Source organism: Trypanosoma cruzi, genomic scaffold (assembly GCF_000209065.1).
Source record: "Trypanosoma cruzi strain CL Brener 1047053516415 genomic scaffold, whole genome shotgun sequence".
NCBI lineage: Eukaryota > Euglenozoa > Kinetoplastea > Trypanosomatida > Trypanosomatidae > Trypanosoma > Trypanosoma cruzi.
The window spans coordinates 13,263-32,142 of NW_001849443.1; the positions used below are offsets into that span (position 1 = coordinate 13,263).

General features: G+C 49.3%; 11 protein-coding genes across 11 annotated transcripts, besides 13 other annotated features; all 11 read left to right on the plus strand.

Annotated features, from left to right (window-relative positions):
* On the plus strand, positions 1-372 carry Tc00.1047053507765.10 (hypothetical protein, conserved; the record flags this gene model as incomplete). Its single annotated transcript, XM_808147.1, has 1 exon — positions 1-372. A coding segment is annotated over one exon (372 nt), but the record flags the coding sequence as incomplete, so codon positions are not given.
* Positions 1-18,859: a sequence feature (heterozygous, non-Esmeraldo-like haplotype).
* Positions 686-706: a sequence feature (AT_rich).
* Positions 1,008-1,064: a sequence feature (GA-rich).
* Tc00.1047053507765.20 (hypothetical protein, conserved) lies at positions 1,383-2,903 on the plus strand (the record flags this gene model as incomplete). The annotated part of the gene is made up of 1 exon (XM_808148.1): positions 1,383-2,903. One exon carries the CDS (start codon positions 1,383-1,385, stop codon positions 2,901-2,903), a length of 1,521 nt encoding a protein of 506 aa, XP_813241.1.
* Positions 3,456-3,483: a microsatellite.
* Positions 3,654-3,687: a sequence feature (CT-rich).
* Positions 4,252-4,277: a microsatellite.
* Positions 4,327-6,384, plus strand: Tc00.1047053507765.30 (hypothetical protein, conserved; the record flags this gene model as incomplete). The annotated part of the gene is made up of 1 exon (XM_808149.1): positions 4,327-6,384. The coding sequence occupies one exon, from the start codon at positions 4,327-4,329 to the stop codon at positions 6,382-6,384; it is 2,058 nt and encodes a 685-aa protein (XP_813242.1).
* Positions 5,888-5,965: a microsatellite.
* Positions 6,744-7,988, plus strand: Tc00.1047053507765.40 (hypothetical protein, conserved; the record flags this gene model as incomplete). The annotated part of the gene is made up of 1 exon (XM_808150.1): positions 6,744-7,988. The coding sequence occupies one exon, from the start codon at positions 6,744-6,746 to the stop codon at positions 7,986-7,988; it is 1,245 nt and encodes a 414-aa protein (XP_813243.1).
* Positions 8,224-8,243: a microsatellite.
* On the plus strand, positions 8,461-9,015 carry Tc00.1047053507765.50 (hypothetical protein, conserved; the record flags this gene model as incomplete). Its single annotated transcript, XM_808151.1, has 1 exon — positions 8,461-9,015. The coding sequence occupies one exon, from the start codon at positions 8,461-8,463 to the stop codon at positions 9,013-9,015; it is 555 nt and encodes a 184-aa protein (XP_813244.1).
* Positions 9,111-9,161: a sequence feature (T-rich).
* On the plus strand, positions 9,280-9,969 carry Tc00.1047053507765.60 (40S ribosomal protein S21, putative; the record flags this gene model as incomplete). The annotated part of the gene is made up of 1 exon (XM_808152.1): positions 9,280-9,969. One exon carries the CDS (start codon positions 9,280-9,282, stop codon positions 9,967-9,969), a length of 690 nt encoding a protein of 229 aa, XP_813245.1.
* Positions 10,134-10,226: a sequence feature (T-rich).
* Positions 10,271-10,987, plus strand: Tc00.1047053507765.70 (40S ribosomal protein S21, putative; the record flags this gene model as incomplete). The annotated part of the gene is made up of 1 exon (XM_808153.1): positions 10,271-10,987. The coding sequence occupies one exon, from the start codon at positions 10,271-10,273 to the stop codon at positions 10,985-10,987; it is 717 nt and encodes a 238-aa protein (XP_813246.1).
* Positions 10,686-10,785: a microsatellite.
* On the plus strand, positions 11,413-12,183 carry Tc00.1047053507765.80 (hypothetical protein, conserved; the record flags this gene model as incomplete). The annotated part of the gene is made up of 1 exon (XM_808154.1): positions 11,413-12,183. The coding sequence occupies one exon, from the start codon at positions 11,413-11,415 to the stop codon at positions 12,181-12,183; it is 771 nt and encodes a 256-aa protein (XP_813247.1).
* On the plus strand, positions 12,439-14,427 carry Tc00.1047053507765.90 (hypothetical protein, conserved; the record flags this gene model as incomplete). Its single annotated transcript, XM_808155.1, has 1 exon — positions 12,439-14,427. One exon carries the CDS (start codon positions 12,439-12,441, stop codon positions 14,425-14,427), a length of 1,989 nt encoding a protein of 662 aa, XP_813248.1.
* Tc00.1047053507765.100 (hypothetical protein, conserved) lies at positions 14,703-15,365 on the plus strand (the record flags this gene model as incomplete). Its single annotated transcript, XM_808156.1, has 1 exon — positions 14,703-15,365. The coding sequence occupies one exon, from the start codon at positions 14,703-14,705 to the stop codon at positions 15,363-15,365; it is 663 nt and encodes a 220-aa protein (XP_813249.1).
* Positions 15,495-15,515: a microsatellite.
* On the plus strand, positions 15,760-18,669 carry Tc00.1047053507765.110 (hypothetical protein, conserved; the record flags this gene model as incomplete). Its single annotated transcript, XM_808157.1, has 1 exon — positions 15,760-18,669. The coding sequence occupies one exon, from the start codon at positions 15,760-15,762 to the stop codon at positions 18,667-18,669; it is 2,910 nt and encodes a 969-aa protein (XP_813250.1).
* Positions 18,860-18,880: part of a sequence feature (areas merged during assembly that could not be assigned to a particular haplotype. This can correspond to areas where the two haplotypes were merged or to regions with more than two copies in the genome that were merged during assembly.) that runs on past the window's edge.

The following is an 18,880-nucleotide window of genomic DNA, read 5'->3' on the forward strand; positions in this document are numbered from 1 at the left end:
TTTTTTGATGAAGCCCTCACAATTGTGGAAACGGATCGTCGTCTGCATGCTGCAGACCTTCAGCTGATGCAGCGGCGGATGGGCGACAACACTGATACCGTCATGCGGCGGCTTCGGCAGGAGCTGGAGGAATGTCGTGCACTCTCATTGGTGGAAAAGGAGCAAAATGCCGCTCTGCTCGCCGCGCGTGAGGCGGAGATTGAGAAGTTGCGAGGGGAGCTGAAGCGTGAAAGGAGGCGACAGAGACGCGTTGAGGAGCGACACCGGCTGGAGTTTGAGGGCGTGAATAGTGAGGTGAGCCTCATGCGGCAGGCGGTGCGGGCCATGGAGAAGCGAGTGTACTACTCACAGTATCACAGCCTCTCCGCGTAGACTGCAAGGGAATACGACCACGGCGAATAATGAGAGAAGAGAGAAAATGGAAACTTAAAGAGATTTCAATGAGTAGAGATTAGATTGTGTGATGAAAGAAGATGTTGCGTGTTCATCGGTATGCATAGACGGTGTTTTGTTTCATTCGGCCAAAGTGTTTTCTTGGGCCTACCATTTGTCAATTTATACCACTGCTGCTGATGCTGCTTTCTTTTTTTCCCCCTTTTTCCGTCGTTGCTGTTTTTTTCCTTCTCACTGGGTGGTGGCTGTGGGAGGCATGTGATGATGGCCACGGCACCTTGCACGCATGCAGTATATATATATATATTATTTTGTTTTTTCTTCTTTTTTGCCGTGTATATTTTCTGTGCGAAAGGAAAGGAGGTAGCGAGGGGCATTTGCAAGAACACGAACGAGGGAAGGGGAGGGTGGTTTGGCAGCCTTCTCTTCCGGTTTCCTCCGTGGTTCACTGTGCATACACGTGCACGTGGGGGGCTACTTCCTCGCCGTCTGTGCAGCTTCCGACAGAAGCAGGTGCTCTTTTGAGAGCGGATTTAATTGTAATTTGTGATCCAACAGCAGGCAGTTGCCAGCAGCCGCGCCACATCATCGCACCGACCATTGTGGACCCACACGGAGCAGGAAAAAAGGAGGATAAAAGAAGAAGAGGAAGAAAAAAAAGAAAAGAGAAACACACACTTCACAGGGACAAAGGGAGAGTGTGTGCGGCGAAGGAAACACGTGTCAAACCAACAAGAAAGAAAGAAGGAAAGGAAACGAAAGGGTTTAAAACAGAGAGGACAAAGTGAGGGAGAGAGAAAAGGAGGACACTCGGGAGAGGGGAGGACGACAGATTTACGCGGCTGAAAAAGGGAACGGAAGGTAAAGAGTGGGAAAGTGAGTCACGGGGGAAATCAAAAAAGTCCCTTGCTAAATAACAGAAACAGGGAGAACAACAACAACAAAAAAGGGTAAAAATAAAGGGGAGGACAACAACAGCGGGGAGCCGAATGTCTGCTAAAGCCTCACGGCGATGCAATCGACTGATTGTCCTTTTTAGTTCTATCAACGGCGTGACGGCATGGCCATTTTGGAAGTTTCTGCAGATGAAGAAAGTAAAGGGTGTAACGGATCTTTCCATCCTTGCCTTTAACAGCCAGGGTGGCAGCTTTGAGGCCCGCATTGACGGACAGGAGTACATGTTGAAGAACTACGAAAACGTTGTAGGCTACTCGCAGGACATGTTGGAGCGTTTTCTGCACCGTTGGTACGACCCTGGGCGCAGTTATTTTGTCTACGGCGGTCACGGAATGGGTGACTACCTGGAGCTGGAGGAAAACAAGGTGGGGTTACAATGCCACGAACTGGCAGCGATATTTGGAGACAAAAAGTTTGAGGCGATCACCTTTGACGCATGCTTAATGGCAAGCCTGGACTGCGCTTATCATCTGCGGAATAACACGCGTTACATTGGCGCCTGTGAGGGATACTTGTGGGAGCCCGACACAAGCCTCGACCATCATGTCTTCAACACGTACACCGCCTCCGCGATGAGCCGCTTTCGCGATCCGAAGCACATTCTTTTAGCCGTGCAGCGTGACTACTGCAGCAAATCTTCACTTGCTGACTTTGCCGTGCTGGACACCACGCATGTAGAGGCTTTGCGGAACTATGTGGAAGAGCACGTGATGCAACGTGTCTACGACCGTGCCACTTTTTATAATGTCCAGCAGCAGCAGAAATTAAGCTGCATGGCGGAGGAGGCATTGCAACTTAGCCGGAAAAATTCGAATGCTGACATCAAGATGCCAGCTTCATCATCATCACCATCGTCATCTCCTGACACGGTAGCCATGCGAGCGATGGCGACTAAGTTGCAGAACAAACGGTTGGCAAGACGTTCCAAGCTGCAGCATGCGGTTCAGTTTGAGCACGCCTTGTATCCATCTGAGCCGGGCGACAAGTACATCCTTGACCTTCGTTCCTACCTGATCGATATGGCGCGTGAGGAGGAGGAATTAGCTATCGCCTCTCCGTCACCGCGAACTGCCGTTGTGGAGGCACATGGGAGTTTGCCAAATGAAAAAAAGCATCTCCACCCGCGGTTTGCCAAAGGCAGCGCACACGAGGGACTGGACTTGTTTCATCGCGTCGTCGTCAATCACATACCCCCTGAGGAAAAGCATATATACGCGTCACACCTGGGGGGCCTGTCTATTCCAGTATATGAGTTTAGTTCCATGTCAAAGCCGCTGATGCCGTGGAATCGTGTAAACCGACAAATATTCAAACAAAGGGCAAACGAATTTTTGCGTCGTGGTGTCATGCAGGAAGTGAAGATGAACCAGCGCACCCAAAGCGGTTTGCACGAAACGGAAGGTCGCAGCTCGTCATCATCGCCATCGACGGGTTCACCAGGTCCAACCATATATCTCCCAATTTCAGGGTACTCCGGCAACACCAACGGCAATCGAAACAAACCCGGTAGCGGAAACTTGTCGGGGCCTCAGCACTGTGAGGCGAGACGATGATGGTTTCCATGGCCTTTGTTTTTGTTTGCAACAAGTCGTAAAAAGAGAACAAAATTAACCAGCACAGAAGAACGTTGAGCATTTGTGTATGAAAACAGAGTTATGGAACAAAGGGGAAGCTTTGAATGTGTGTTGTCGCGGGCAATTTTTCAATTTATTCACGTAGAAGCTTGTTACTGGATTTCTGGTGATGATATTGGAAGAATTATCCGTGTTTTCCCCTTCCTTGTTAATTTTCACAGGACTGTTGTGAAGTTTCCCGTTGGATTGATGGCATGAAACACCGAGGAGAATTTTCTTTTTTTTTTCTTTAATGTGGCGGAGTTACTTTGCGTGAGTTTTTTTGGCTACCAACGGGGTTTTTCCTTTCATGCGACGTGATTTCATTAGAGGAATATGCAGGGATGTCGGTTGCCTTGGAAATTGTTCTACCGGCATCTGTTCGCTCGCGGTCTCTTTTGCGGAAGCCCCGCTGTACAAAAGGGCGCAAGGTGAATCACAGCATTATCTTACTTTTCTCCGCTGTTTCACTTTTATTTACTGATTGATAAATTTTTTTCCTTTTTTTTTTTTTTTTTTTCTCTCTCCCAATCACTCACTTTCTGTATTTTTATTTCTGTATATTTGTGTCCCTTTTGTTGTTGTTGTTGTTGGTCTTGTGCTTTGGTTCCTTTTTGTACATAGAACACTTCCTGAGTAAGGCGAAATAAACTTCACGATTCAATTGGCGGCCCTTGGGTGAGTTTTGTATCTTTCTTTCTTTCTTTTTTTTTCTTTTTTTCTTCTACGCCGTCAGGACATGCTTTCACTGTATCTTCTACATCACACAGCATGTTGCCCGGTCAGGGCTGCCGCTACAATGTACCATGTGAGACACTGTTTTTTTTTTCCTTGTTGTTTATTATCATTTTGTATACTGGACTGATGTTTGGACTTGATGCGCGGTGGGTGGGTAGCGCTGTTTCTCAACACTTTTTTTTTCTCTCGCTATGTATTTGCATTTATTTATGTGTATATGTGTCAGTGTATGAATGCATGTTTTTTTTCCTTTTTTTTTTTCCTTGTTGTTTCAAAAGGAGAGTGGAGGCCCCAAAACCCGCGAGGGCGGGGAGGAGGCAGCGAAGAAGTCAAGGAGTCAATGACAAACGGGGGGTGGAGAGGGGAAGGTCGACGACTTTCCCGCGTGCGCGGGTTGCGCGCGGTGGCAGGGTGTATGTGTGTGTGGGGACCCTCTCAGGTGAAATGGGCATGAAACGGGGGAAACAGATAAATAGACAAAAAATAAAAAGGGAAGCTGGGAGCTTGTGATGGTTGCTTGTCGCATATCTGCGGCTTCTTTTCTTTTTCTTTATTATCATTATTGTTATTATTATTTTAGTTATTTTGCATTTTTTAACTTAAAGCAGCGGTAGGAAGAGAGACGATGTCGACGCGAACCAATTTGGCCTTTGCTGGCTATGACGTTGAGGGAGGAGAGGTTCTCCTTAAGGATGCGTTGGGGATGCTCTATCATCTACAACCGACGTGGAAGAGGATTGAATTAGCAAGTGAAAACATACAGAGAAGGGATAATAATGATGATGATTGGGAGGGGGAGAGTTTTACAGAGTCCTATTGCACTGATAGTTACGTGAGTAGTGCCAGCACATACACATCTGGTGAAAACGGAGGCAGTGGATTCATTGAAAATGGGTTTGCAAAGGCAAACGTCAGGGAGGGAGAGACGGCGTGTGACTGTAAAGCGTCATGTGAAAATGACCTGGAGAGTGCTGTGGCACCTGTGCACGGCACCGTGCTTACGCTGAAAGAACCTTACACTAGAGAAGAGGAACTGTTGTCGATCTGCTTTCTGGGGACTGAAATCACAGCTGGGGATTTAGAGAACTACAAAACCGTGGTTGTTTTGGGCTACAATGAGAAGGGGGATGTGTTCTTGTTACCCATGCCGACTTTGGTTTTGAACGAGGGCGTGTGCGTTTACCATTGTCTGCCGGCTCTACAGCTTGAATTGAGAAAGCTGTACCGGTACTATGATTGGGTTAAAAACACGGAAGACAGCTCACACAGAGATACTGTGACTTTAAAACTACCGCTTGGGGAAGAGTCTATGAATTGCCCTCAACTGGACCGGAACTCGCTACGCCATGTTTATGATGTCTTTGCAGACCGTGTGTACTATCTCTCTGCGTGGTCAGCCCAGGTAGAGTTTGTAGGTGTTGCATGGGGAGTGCCGTGGGTGAAGGTCATTGCGGTGGAAGGTGAGACTGGCGGCACGTCTCCTGTTTCTGGGGAAGGGAATAATTTTTGTTCTTACATTAAACCCCTTCATTTGTGCCATGACAAGCGTCAATTGTACGAGGCGTATGGACTTTGTGAGAGTGGACAAATATTGGAGAAACCAGGCACTTTGACTTCTTCTGCTTTACCCGCTGCCGAATTGATGGATAAAGATGAGAATTTAGAAGGAGCCCGGAGTCAGGTTGAACATGCTTTTGAAGATTCTACTGATCCTAATTCAAACCTTGGCTCCTCCTCTCAATATGCAGACTTCACCCCTCGCAGTTGTTCAGAGGCATTGGAGGAGCCCAGTCAAACAGATGTTGGCGCAACTGCGTTACAATCACCATTTTTTGTTTATGGCGATTGTGTAACTTGCACTGAGACATGTGGTAATAGTATGGATTGCGACGCTACGCCGACAGCCCTTGAGCGTTTCGGTGTATTGCACGGTGACCGTCTAGTGGGGGTGGACGGTACGGCCTTTGAGGGGCGGGAGGCGACGGTACTTGGTGTTTATACAGGGTGGCTTGTTTTGCTGGTCGATGGAGAAAAAGGGGCGACTGTGCTGCGCAGCGTTCAGGAAGAGGACGAACTCCTGTCTCTGTTCAATAAGATTTGTTCCCCTCACCCAGATAATAAAACTGGGGCCGAGGCTCGCCCAGCGAAGGACAAGCAATCGATCTATTTATCACCTCCAGACCACAATGATAACGACAATGACAATGACAGTGATGATAGATATGTTGATGATAATAATAATAATGGGGAAGATGATGATGGTGTCATCCACCCACTTGCGTCTTTGGAGGGAGCTGCAGACGCGGCAGCGACGGAGCAATGTGGTGGGGAAGGACTGGATGGAAGTGAAGCAGGTAGCTCTGACAGGACGAGTGCACCGCAGTCATTATTTTTTACCTCCTTTTTGAAGGCTGTGGCTTACTGGAGGACGCAGTTGCTCTCTGAGGAGGATCAAAAGCAACAACCTCTTGCGTTTGTCAATTATTACGGGACGGATACTCAACGACGCATGATGGACGCCGTTGACCTCCTTCAAAGGCACAAGAATCTTTTTGATGTTGATTTTGCTGATTTTGGTGCAGATAGTTATTTGCGTTTAAACGCCTCTAGCTGTGCAGCGGAGAGACAGCCTATGAGTGTACACCGCATCGTTCAGCTTCTGGTCGAAAACGAGTGCACTTAGTGATTATGAGGCTTGCCCTCTTGGTGTGAGGGTGGGGATGTGTCTTGCCGTACATTCGTGCGTGAGTGGAGACTATGGGCCGCGAGGGGAACGTGATAGAAAGACTAAAAGAGGTAAAGAGGGTGGTTTTGTATTGGCGTATTTTTTTCTTGTTGAATGTATTTGCTTGTATGTGCCTTTAAAATTTTTTCTGTGGCTTGTGTCTTTTGGGCTGTCTGGCTGGGAGAGGTAGGACGGGAGGGCGCTGCCCAACTGTTTTCAGTGCGTCACGCAACCGAGTGAAGGGGGAGGTGAGAGAAAAAAAAAACAATCAAAATTGAGGACAGACCAGATAGAATAAACAGCGACGAAAAGGCGCGATGTCTGTGCTTAAGGCGGAGTTGCAGCGGGAATTGCCGCTCCACCCGGAACCAAACATGCTGGACCTTTACATGACACGGTATGACTACGACTACAATCGAGACATGGGCGAGACGGGCACCGGGGAAGGCACATCTGGTGACGACGACGAGGGCAGTGTGAGTGGTGATGTGCGCAATCGACCCATCTTTCGCTTTTGCCAGTCACTGGAAGGCTCCAACAACACAACTTACCTCACAGACTACGTGCGTCATGACAGGGGTGTGAAGGATCTTACGGGTCTTTTGCGCACGGCATGTGGGGAGCATGATGTGGCCTCCGCCTTTGTGAGGGATTACTATCCCCCGGGCTTGAGGAAGCACGCCACGGAGAACGGTGCCCACCCAATTTCAGTATATAAGAAAGATTACACACACAGCGGCCGTGTCCCTAAGGGCAAGCCAAGCCTTTATGCTGGCTCCCGCACCGCTGCATTTGACCCAAATTTTCTCCTTATCCCAACAACAGAACAGGACCTTAGGGCGGAGGCGGTTTTGCCGCCAAAGATCACATCCAAGGAGTCTCTCCTGCCGAAAATTTGCCCGTCAGAGGACAACCACAGTAAAGAGGGAACTTTGTTCGCGTCGCGCAGGCCACAGCTGACTATTGCGGATGGACCGCCGACGGACTACTATTGCACGTCGTGGGTGTACGGTGACAGGAGCCTAGCCTACCCGAGCCAGTTACCACGTAGCATTGAGGAGTCCCCTAATGCGCACCTCATAGGAACGATGGACGACAAGGCAGCCTTGCTCTCTCTCCTTGCGGGGAAGAAAAAGAGGGTTGGCAAACCCTACCCGATGGAAGACGAGACAAATCCCATTCCAATTCGGAAGATTGAGCAGCCCTACTGCGGGGTGACACGACGGCTTGAAAACGAAGGACACGTCAATATGAGCATTTACCGAAGTGACCACATCCATCAAGGAATGTTGCCGGAGCTGCCGGACGCGGTGGCGTTGGCTGGAGCTGATACAGTGGGAGCCAGTGGGGAACGGCGGTTGGCATGCGCGGGGGAGATGTTAGCAGGTACTCTCACGCGCTATACAAAGAAGATTCAATCCCTGCGCAACTCCCATGGCAACCTTTTGAAGGAAAATCCTGACCCGAAGATTGTAGACCCATATACATGGAGACAAATAAAATCCATTGAGAAGCGTATTGCTGTAGACAAGGCGGATCCACATCGTCACAAATTGCATTAAATGAAAAGTGGTGCGTTATTTCTTAAACCCAGGGAGAATATAAGGAATGGAAATCGCCACTGAGAACAAAAACAGGCAATTGGAGGACGAGGGGAAACCGTTACATATTTATTTATATGCGAGTACTCTCTCAGTGTTAATTACTCTTTTTTTTTCTTTGAATGCATGTGTATCTGTGATGTAGAGTAGGAGCCATTATGTACAAATTTGGAAGGATAATGCAACGCTGTTCTTTTGTGTGTGTGTGTGTGTGTGCGGGGGCATTTAGGATAGACGGGGTGTCATTGGTGGATTCCGTTGCGGGTTTACCCTTCTCTTCTTTTTTTCTTTTTTATTTAACTGCCTTCAGCTGGAAAAGCGAGTGCGGAGGAGGCGAGCCAGCAAGAAATACACATTATTTGATAAATTCCTCTTTACCTGAGGGGGAACGAAGAATTAATATTAGTGGTGGAAGTACTAGTAAAACAAAAATATGACTGCACTTGCGCGGCGTGTGCAGCAGGCAGCGGATTTTATTTATCGTGCACGTCAAGAGGAGACGCCGGACGGCAATCCTCTCGTGGCTGCGCGCAATTACATTACCGCCATGGAGATCATTGCCGCGGTTGCTGACGAGGTTCCGACGAAGGACGTCAATGAACGGCGTTTTCTTTTGCATCAACTTCGTCAGCGAATGGAAATGTACTACGAGCGTGCGGAGCTTTTGCTCGGCGTGGCCGAAGAGTCCGGCCTGGTGGATAAACCCACAGCGGAGGGCGGCCTCCCCATGGCCCCGCATTTCCCCAGAGGCGATGGTCACGTTGCGTCTTTCACCACGGTGGAAGCTTTGGCATGCGATTCTGTGATGGGCATTCCGCTCTCAGCAGGGGAAGGCAACTCCAACGTGCCACACACGGGGCCACCGATGCAGTATTATTTCTCCGAGCCACCGCCGGTACCGCCACCGGCACCGCCGCCTGTAGAGGCCGAGGATCCCCTGGAGGCATTAATCAAAACAATGAGCTTTGATGACGAAAAGAAGGATTGATTTTGCCAACACAAAAATGATAAAAATCCAGAAGAATATCAGGGAAGGTGATGTTGAAAAGTAGGACCTGACGCATATGCTTTAGTTTTTTAACGTTTTTTTTTTCTTTATTCTATTTATTATTATTTTATTCTAATTTTTTTGTTATGACTGTCTTGGTCTCGGTTGGAGTTTGAGTTAGTCTTATGCACTTTGCCTCTTTTTCCATTTTTGCCTAACCCATTCTTTTCAAAAAAGGGTGTTTTATTTTCACGCTTCTCACGAATGACGACAATCGGTACGTACAACGAGGAGGGTGTTAACGTGGACCTGTACATCCCACGCAAGTGCCACGCGACAAACAACCTTATCACGTCATACGACCACTCCGCCGTGCAGATTGCCATTGCGAATGTGGACGCCAACGGAGTGCTAAACGGCACGACGACAACCTTCTGCATTGCTGGCTATCTTCGTCGCCAGGCTGAGTCTGACCACGCAATCAACCACCTGGCGATTTCGAAGGGTATTATCCGCATCAAGACCGGCAAGAAGCCTCGCGCGAAGAAGCTTAAGAATGTGAAGGGCCTTGGCGTACGCGGCTTACCAAGGGGTGCTCTGCAACAGAGGGGAGCTCGTGTCCTTCCAACCCAGAGAGGTGTCGCGCAGCGTGGCGGCGCTCAGAAGGGCAACGTCCGCAAGCTGCAGCCACAGCAACAGAAGCAAAGGTCACAGCTGAATCAAAGGTCACAGCAGCAGCACGGCGCCCGGCCGACCCGGAAGGAAGAGGGTGGTCGCATGCAGCGTGGTGGCAGGGATGCGCCTCAGGCTCGTAAGCAGCAAGGCAGGAACGAGCCTCAAGCTCGCAAGCAGCAAGGCAGGGATGCGCCTCAAGCTCGCAAGCAGCAAGGCAGGGATGCGCCTCAAGCTCGCAAGCAGCAAGGCAGGAATGCACCTCGTTCCCAGAAGGCATAGGGTGTTGATTGCAGTGTGACGGAACGGATGCCGCGGGGCGGATTTTTGTTGGAAAGGAGCGGTTGTGCCAATGGAAGAAAAAAAAAAACCCGATTTTCTTTTGTTTTTTTCTTTTGAAGGTAAATAAATATTTGTCTTTTCGGTGGCTTTGGGCGGCATGGTCCTTTTTTTTTCTTCCCGATTTTCTCTTGTGTCGCTGCTTTTTTTAAATTTTCGTTAATTTTTTTTTTCTTTTTGTCGGCTTTTTTTTTTTTTTTGAAGGGTGCTGTCTTCCCCCTTTTGTTTGCCACGCTTCTCACGAATGACGACAATCGGTACGTACAACGAGGAGGGTGTTAACGTGGACCTGTACATCCCACGCAAGTGCCACGCGACAAACAACCTTATCACGTCATACGACCACTCCGCCGTGCAGATTGCCATTGCGAATGTGGACGCCAACGGAGTGCTAAACGGCACGACGACAACCTTCTGCATTGCTGGCTATCTTCGTCGCCAGGCTGAGTCTGACCACGCAATCAACCACCTGGCGATTTCGAAGGGTATTATCCGCATCAAGACCGGCAAGAAGCCTCGCGCGAAGAAGCTTAAGAATGTGAAGGGCCTTGGCGTACGCGGCTTACCAAGGGGTGCTCTGCAACAGAGGGGAGCTCGTGTCCTTCCAACCCAGAGAGGTGTCGCGCAGCGTGGCGGCGCTCAGAAGGGCAACGTCCGCAAGCTGCAGCCACAGCAACAGAAGCAAAGGTCACAGCTGAATCAAAGGTCACAGCAGCAGAAGCAAAGGCCACAGCTGAATCAAAGGTCACAGCAGCAGCACGGCGCCCGGCCGACCCGGAAGGAAGAGGGTGGTCGCATGCAGCGTGGTGGCAGGGATGCGCCTCAGGCTCGTAGGCAGCAAGGCAGGAACGAGCCTCAAGCTCGCAAGCAGCAAGGCAGGGAGGCGCCTCAAGCTCGCAAGCAGCAAGGCAGGGAGGCGCCTCAAGCTCGTAATACGAAGAGCGGCCCGAATCGAAAGTAGTGTTCTTTATTGGATGCTTTTCATTTCGAGGCTTTTTAATTGAGGTGAATTCGGGGATTTCCTTTATTGTGCCTGTTTTCGCACCTTTTCTGCGGCGCTTTCGCCACTATGTCTCTGGCGGCGGCAAAGCAGCGGGGTGTGATCCGCCGGGAGGAGACCATTGGGGAGGGACGCATACCATTTATTTTATTGTTGTTTTTTGCTCTTTTCTATTTCTGTTATATCAGCCCGAACATATGTGTGTAGGGATGCTCACATATTTTTGTAACCTATGAGGGGTGCTGTTTCTGGCCTCTTTTTTTTTCTTTTAATGAAGAGTGAGAGGGGCTTTCTCCCCCGCATCTGCCGTTTTTATTTTACTTTATTTTGGTTTTTCATTACGTAGGGACTGTATTCTTTTTTTTTTTTTTTTTTTGGTAAAGAGGATGGCCTGGAATGCGTGGCGGCCGCTGGGCACTCCCTCGAGGCAATCCCAGATTTCCATGGATCTTTTTGATAAATGGAGAAGTGAGCAGGACATGTCCATTGCAGATCGTGGGAGTGATGCAGATCCCGCAAAGGAGGAGGAGCATAATTCCTTCATGATGCGCCAAAATCTGAACGCGTACATCTGTTACAAACAACTTGATGAATACACATCTTGTCTAGCGAAGCACCATATTATCGAACATACCGACAGGGGGCATGAGATCAACACAAAGAACAACATCAATGAGAGGAAATGCCGTGGCACACATAAAGCCTATGTGGCATGTATGGGCTCACAAAAGAACCAGGAGACCCTCTTGCATAGTGCTGTATTGCACAACAACTGTAGAGAGTTTCATGCGGAACTGATGTGTTGCTACGACAAAAACCGTGAATTGGAGACGAAAACGTCAGAGCCACTGTGTATTCCTTTCTATCGCCGTTTGCTACGTTGTGGGCTGAATCATCTATGGAATGACTACTGGCGTGCCTTGACAAGGTTTGGTGAGGCGGAGGAGTTTCATCTCTACGAGCTCTCGCGAGACGACAACAAAAAGCAGGAATTTCTACGTGTAATTACTTCGACGGTGGAGCAACAACAGGAGTACTTGAGAAACCGACGTGAGCAGGAAAAGGGATATTTTCTCCCACGCCCAGACAAGGATGTTGAAAGCAGCGACGAGAAAATGAAAGCGGCAGCGGCGGTGTTGGCACAAGAGCGACAATGACCGTGTTGAAATTTACATTTTTCACAAACATTTCCACTCTTTGCCTCTTCTTTTGTGTGAGCGGGTGGATTAATGAATAGTTCCAGTTGTCACGGGCTTTATTATTATTATTATTTTCCCTTCTGCATCTGCTATCATCCTTATTATTATTTTGTCGCTTACCCTTCTATTTTCTTACATGTTCTGCTGCGTCATGTTCTTAACAGGCGCAAGTAGAGAGGAAAGGGGAGGAAATTGGATACGGCAGGGAGCAGGATGGAGATTGTGCTTCTGGCTACTCACAACCTGCAGCTGCTATCGGATTCGGGCGGCATTTGCGCTGTGCCAAAGAAGTCGTCAGATAATTCAGAGAAGTGGAATGAGTTGCAACCGACTTACGTACGCCATGGATCTGTAAATAATTACAAACGCTGCCGACTGAGGGCTTGTTTTTTTTTTAAAAATGACGGAAATATTTTGTCTTTGGAAAGTGAGGCGAAAAGCGCGAATGGTGGCAATACTCCTATGATTCTACTTTTGCCATTGGGTCGTGATCCGGTGGGAAACAGTGCTGTAATAACCTTCAAGATGGCCGCCCAGGGCCCTCTTTTGTCTCGTAGTCATTGTGTGCTGCAACTCAGTAGTAGCCGTTTGTTGCGTATTTCACACGATCCGCATGAGTGGTGTGCCATGAGTGTGCGTGATTGTTTTAGCTTGAATGGCACGTTTGTGAATGGCCGTCGCTTGGCATCTGGCGCCTGTTCCCCGCCGGTGACTTTTAATCCTTGCAACTTCCGCTCGTGGAAGGAGCCGCTGATGACGCTGGAACTCGGTGCCGGGGCGAAGCTTTCTGCTGGGGAGTCTCTTTTGGAGAAACAATTATTTTTGCGGTTTGATGTGTTTGTGCGATTTGTAGGTGAGAGAAAAGACGTCGGGTTGATCCGGCGCTGCCTGGAGGGGTCCTGTCTTGCCAATTTGGGGACCAAGGATATCGCAACATGTTTTTTGCGTGATGGAAATTCCGATTGTCGTTTGTTTTCAGAGCCAGCGGCAGTCAACATTAGGAAGGATGTACTGGCAAATGAGGAATGTGTGAATACTTTACAGGCCGAGGAGGTTTTGACTCTTCTGTGTGAAAATTGTAGTGCGGCGGCGAGGCGAATCCAATTACTGAATTCTGCGAAGGCACCTGGTTCCACCACTGCTGTTCAACAACACATTCCACTTGCGTGCAGCACCATCAATAATAGTCGTCAATGCTTGTACTCCACAATTTTGACTTGCCGTCGTGAATGTGGAACGAATAACGATGACGCGGAGACGCTTACATGGAGGCCTGCTTCTCCCAATTGCACCAGCGATCTGCCACTCCATGCTTCTGAGCATCTCACAGAAGTTGGGGCCGTAAAGGGCGAAACACGGGGGAACGAGAGCATGGCGATTTTTCTCACGAATAGGCGCTTTGGAGACGGCTTGCAGGGCTCTTTACGTGATGTTTTATTGACGCCACACAAGGCGGGATCAAAAAGTGTTTTTGGGAGAGGTAAGGAGGAACCCGGAAATTGTGCCTCGTCAGGGATTGCCTCCAATTCGACAAAAGCGGTGGCACATTCTGTACCGGGTCCTTGTCGTGACGGCTGCAAACAAAATTATTTTTTGAGAGAACCACCGTTGGATCTTTCGCCGGTTCTCGTAAAGAAGAAGTTGTTGGCGAAGTCTCCTTTGCTAGAACCGCCAGCAAAGGAGGATTGCATGACAAATCATTGTCGTTTGGTGTCCTCTTTCGAAGAAATGCAACGTAATGAAGGGACCAATGTGATGTTCCCGACGAGAAAGCCACCAGAAGTAATTGAGGCCACAAATGCAGGTTTGACGAAAGACAAGGATAAACTGGCTGAGGCGTCGAAAGCGGTGCAACAACAGCTGTCAACAATTCATACAGAGATGGAGCAGGTATTGAGCTGGAGAAGCGGGATTGACTCTTTGCCGTCGTCTCAAGACGACCGAGCGATAGTACTGCCTAGACACGGCAGAGTGAAAGAAGAAGGGGAGGGGGAGTTGGTCCCATACGGCGGGTTTATCACAGTAAAAAAATCACCCCCACTATGTGACCTTGCTGCGGGTACGGGTCAGGCGGAGTGGCAGGCTCAAACAGCGAAGAAACGAGGTGTCAAGCGGAAACGCGTTGTTGATATGAAGGAGACAATGAAAAAGTTTGTGGCGGAATTGATTGCTGGCACTGATGGCGCCTCTCCACATGAGTAAGATTGGACATTTTCTAAAGTTTATATCGTGAATAAATTTCTTTTAGCCATCTCGGCGTCTGGCGCTGCGATAATAATTATAGCGCACTGGCGAGAAACAGGGTTCTTTGCATAAATGCGTTTTGGCGGCAATGGGCGGGGATAATTTTGTGGACTGTTGGTGAATGGTCATAATATCGATTCCATGTGATGTAATTGCACCCCCGACGAAAGGGTTGGGAAAAAAGTTTGTTTTTGGGCATGTTTCTCTGTGTGTGTGTGTAGGTTTTCTTTTTAATGTACTGGTACTGCCGAGGCCACTTGGCGTTTGTACATGATGGCGATTTCTTTTTTTTTATTCCGCTCGTTTGGTACATCTTTTCCGTACGGCGTGTCGTTTTTTATTTTCACCTCATTATTTTTGTTGACAGTGACCGACTTTTTTGTCCGCCTGAGAAGAGAAGGCGAAGGCCGTTTAGTTCTGTGGACGATAGGAGCACCATCATGAGCCTTGAGGACCGCGGGGTTGTCGCAATATGGGAGGGGGAGTGGCTTTGGCTGAGACGGCAGCTTTCCACGGTGCGCCAGACGGTGTGGATGTTTGGCGCCCTTTTGGGGCCCGTCTTTGACCTTGCTGCCTACTTGGCTACCGCCAAGGTGTGCGTAGCGCGGGCCGACCGTTTTGTCACGGAGCAGACATTACTTGCCAGCGAGCAACTTCGTCGGCGTCATTGGATCCTGCCGGCGATTGGCATCACCTCAGCAAGTCTCTTTGTGTTGTTCAAGAGCTCACCGTGGGGAACATATCGGGCTTTCCGCAACGGCGCTGTCACGGCTGCATTGCTCACGTGTTTCCTTCTGCCGCGGGAGATCATCGATGCCGTCGACGCCGAGTTACCATTTAGCACAAGAGACACACGCGGTGTGGAGGGAAACGCCAGGGACATAGGTGAAAAGTAGCGCTTTTGAAAATCAGTTGTTTTCTTATTGCTGTTGTTGCTCACTTTTTATTACTGTTTCCCTATTTCCTATGTACGCACACATTTTTTTTTCCCTTGCGAATTGGATGACGCTACTGATGCTGAGGAAATATATATATATATATATATAGGAATAAAAACTTGCCAAATGTGTGGGGGTAGGAGGGAAGGCGTTGATTTTCGTGTGTGTATGCGGGGGAATTAACTTATTCTGTGTGTGTGTGTTTTCCCCCTCCTTTTACATTCGTTTATTTTATTTGTTACCACGAGTATTTTACAAAAGAGAGAGCAGCGTTGAGTTTGGGAGCAACGACACCGGCAGAAAGAGGGGCTAAGAAGAAAGGGGGAAAGGGGAAATCAAAAAGTCAGGGCTCATGTCTGCATTAGAAAGTGTACTACAAAGGGTGCGGGTACGGGTGGCTCAACGTCGACTGCGGCTTGATGATTTCTTTGCGGACTTTGACTCACTTCGTTCCGGCCGTATTACAGCCGCGCAGTTCCGCCGCGCTTTGGCCATCAATTCTATTCAACTCAGTGACGCAGAATTTGAAACACTCACAAGTGCCTTTGCTGCTCTCCCGGCGAACAAGACGACGGGCAGCAGGACCCCACGCGGAGGAGCTTCGAACGATGTGAATTATGTGGCCTTTCTTCATGCTTTGCGAGTGGAGGATCCACCGGCAGAATTGCTGACGACACTGAGGCGCAAGGGAAAGATGCTCTCGGATGAAGAGGAACGCACATTGGAGACGACCTTCCGCTCGCTGCATTACGCTGTACGGGTGCGTGGGATACATTTACGAAAGTTGTTTGAAGATTTTGATCCGTTCCACAGCGGAAAAGTTTCTGCCTCACAATTTAGACGGTGCCTGCCATTTGAGGGGCTGCGGGATGACATATTGAAGCTCATTATAAAGAAGTACGGTGACGAGGATGGGGGCGTGCTGTACGCCGCATGGTGCAGGGACATTGAGGCCTCTACCTCCTTAAAGGAGGAAAGACTTTCCGCGAGCATCTCGCCGCATATTTCCCCGCATGGGGTTTCCGCGCCGCTTTCCCTCGATGAGCTTTTGTCGGTGCTGCGCTCGCAGTTTTCAATGTATCGTTTGCGGTGCGACGACTTCTTGAAGGCCTATGACCATTTCAAGACGGGATTTGTTACTGCCCCGCAGTTCGAGTCAGCGCTTGGGCAGCTGCGGTTTGTAAACTTTCACCTTACGGCAGAGCACATTGACACGCTAACGCGGGCGTATGCAGACGCCAGGCTGGGGGGCACAGTTAGTGGAACAAACGAAGAGGTTTTTCCGCGCGTCAACTACGTGCAGTTTCTTGCCGACACCAACCCACGCCGTGAAGACGCTACGCCAGGCTTAACAAACTACTATGAGATGACCAGGACCCCTGGCCAATTTCTCAGTGAGGTTGACGCTGATGAAAAAGAGCGTGCGGAGTTTGTGTTGAACAAAGTGCGCCGTCTTGTCCAATCGAACCGCATTCATTTGATTCCAACTTTGCATGACTTTGATCGAGTGCGTAAGGGCATTTATGAACATCGAACATGCACTCAGTCACGCTTTGTTCGTTCTCTGGCCACCAATAAAATATTTCTCTCCCCGGAGGAGATTTCTCTTCTTGTGAAGTGGTACCTTATCCGCAATGCAGACGGCAGTCCCAGCGACGAGGTAAACTACTACCAGTTTGTTATGGACGTGGACAATAGTCACAGTTTGCAACTGACTTCAGCGCGTTTAATGAGGTCGACTGGGATGGGAGAGCTGCAGAACCAGAAGGGCGGCTCCTATTCACGGCCTGCTGATACATTATCAGAGGTTCTTGCAAAGGTGGCGATGCAGGCCGAGGAGCGACACCTCCGTGTTAATGAGTTTTTCATCGATTTTGACCCTTTGCGCAGCGGCATGGTACAGACCGAGAAATTTTCGGTGGCACTTGGCATAGCTGGGTTACAGTTGCATCCACAGGAAATTGAACTGCTGCAAAGAGAGTACAAGTCGACGAAGGCGCGTGATCACGTCGACTTCGACCGGTTTATCACCGACATTGGAGAATTTGCGCCAACGGCGGTGCCTTCAGTCACAACGAAGTTCAAATTTACGGCATCCCAAAGCACCAAAGGAGCTCTCAGCGCGATTTCTAAAGAGGCGCTTTATAACCCTACCGAGAAACTCACGGATGCGGAGCGTGAATTTCTTCCACGGCTTCTCGCCCGTCTTTCACACGACGTCGCCACGCACCATGCCATGCTGACCCCTTTTTTTTCGGATTTTGACCGCCTGCACCGCGGGAAGATTACGAAATCAAACTTTTTACGAGCCCTTGCACGTCATCGCTTTGTGTTGTCTCCGGCCGATACAAGTCTTCTGTCACGCTATTACGCGTCACCCGAGGATGCAGAGCTGATTGAATATACACGATTTGTCCGCGACGTTGGTCAAGGCGAGATGGAGCTAGGGATCCGGGAGAAGAAGACTGGGGTATCGAGTTCTGGTATGAATGACACAATGATGCTGAGGACCAACACCGCATCTGTCTGCTTGGGTGACGGCTCCCCACACGGGGCTACTGTGGACGAGGAATTTGTGGAACGTGTTTTGACAAAAATCTGCTGCTTTTTGCAAGAACGCAAAGCCCGGCTATCTGAGTTCTTTCCAGATGGTGATGAACTGCGCCACCGTCATGTGACAAATACCCGATTTCGGCACTGCGTATCAATTCTGGGCCTTCATCTCACGGAAGTCGAACTGCAGGCACTTGAGGCGGCCTTCGCCCACAGTGAACTGAAGGGGCATGTCGACTACCCGGCGTTCTTCTCGGTTGTGTCAGAGAAACTCCAGGCAGGTGTAGGCATCATGGCGGTCACGCAGCGTCGTCGCGGGTTGTGCACATCCACCGATACTGCCTCCGTACCTGCAGCGGTGCCGGCGAACGAAAAGTCCGTCGCCTTAAAAGAGGAGACGGCGTCTGGATTTGAGAAAAGCACCAAAATTTTAGAGGATTTGCAGGCCGAACTGTATCAGTCGGCAATGGATAAGGTACGTCGCACTCTGGCATCGCGTCGTTCCGTCTCTCTTTCTGCCTTCCGCCAGTATGACCGAGCGCGCAAGGGTTTTGTGAAGGAGGGGCAGTTCTTTGCGACTCTAATGTCTCTTGGCGTGCAGTTGACCCCGGCGCAGTCGGATGCCATCCGGAAGGTGCACAGCATAGGTGGCGGAGAGATGGGCTACACGAAATTTTCTCTTGCCACGGACGATGAGCGGTTTGCCTAAACGGTCTGTGAGACTGCGGAAGACGAAGGAAGGAAAAGGGTGGGGAAAAAACACAATTGGGTGCAAAAAAGAAGGGAAAAGCTGCAATTTCTAATATATGTACTTGTTTCTTTAGACAAGTGTGTGTTATGTAGCGAGAGTTGCGACTGATATGTATACAACGACCAATTAACTTTTTTTTTTTAGATTATTTCTTTATGTTTTTCCTGTT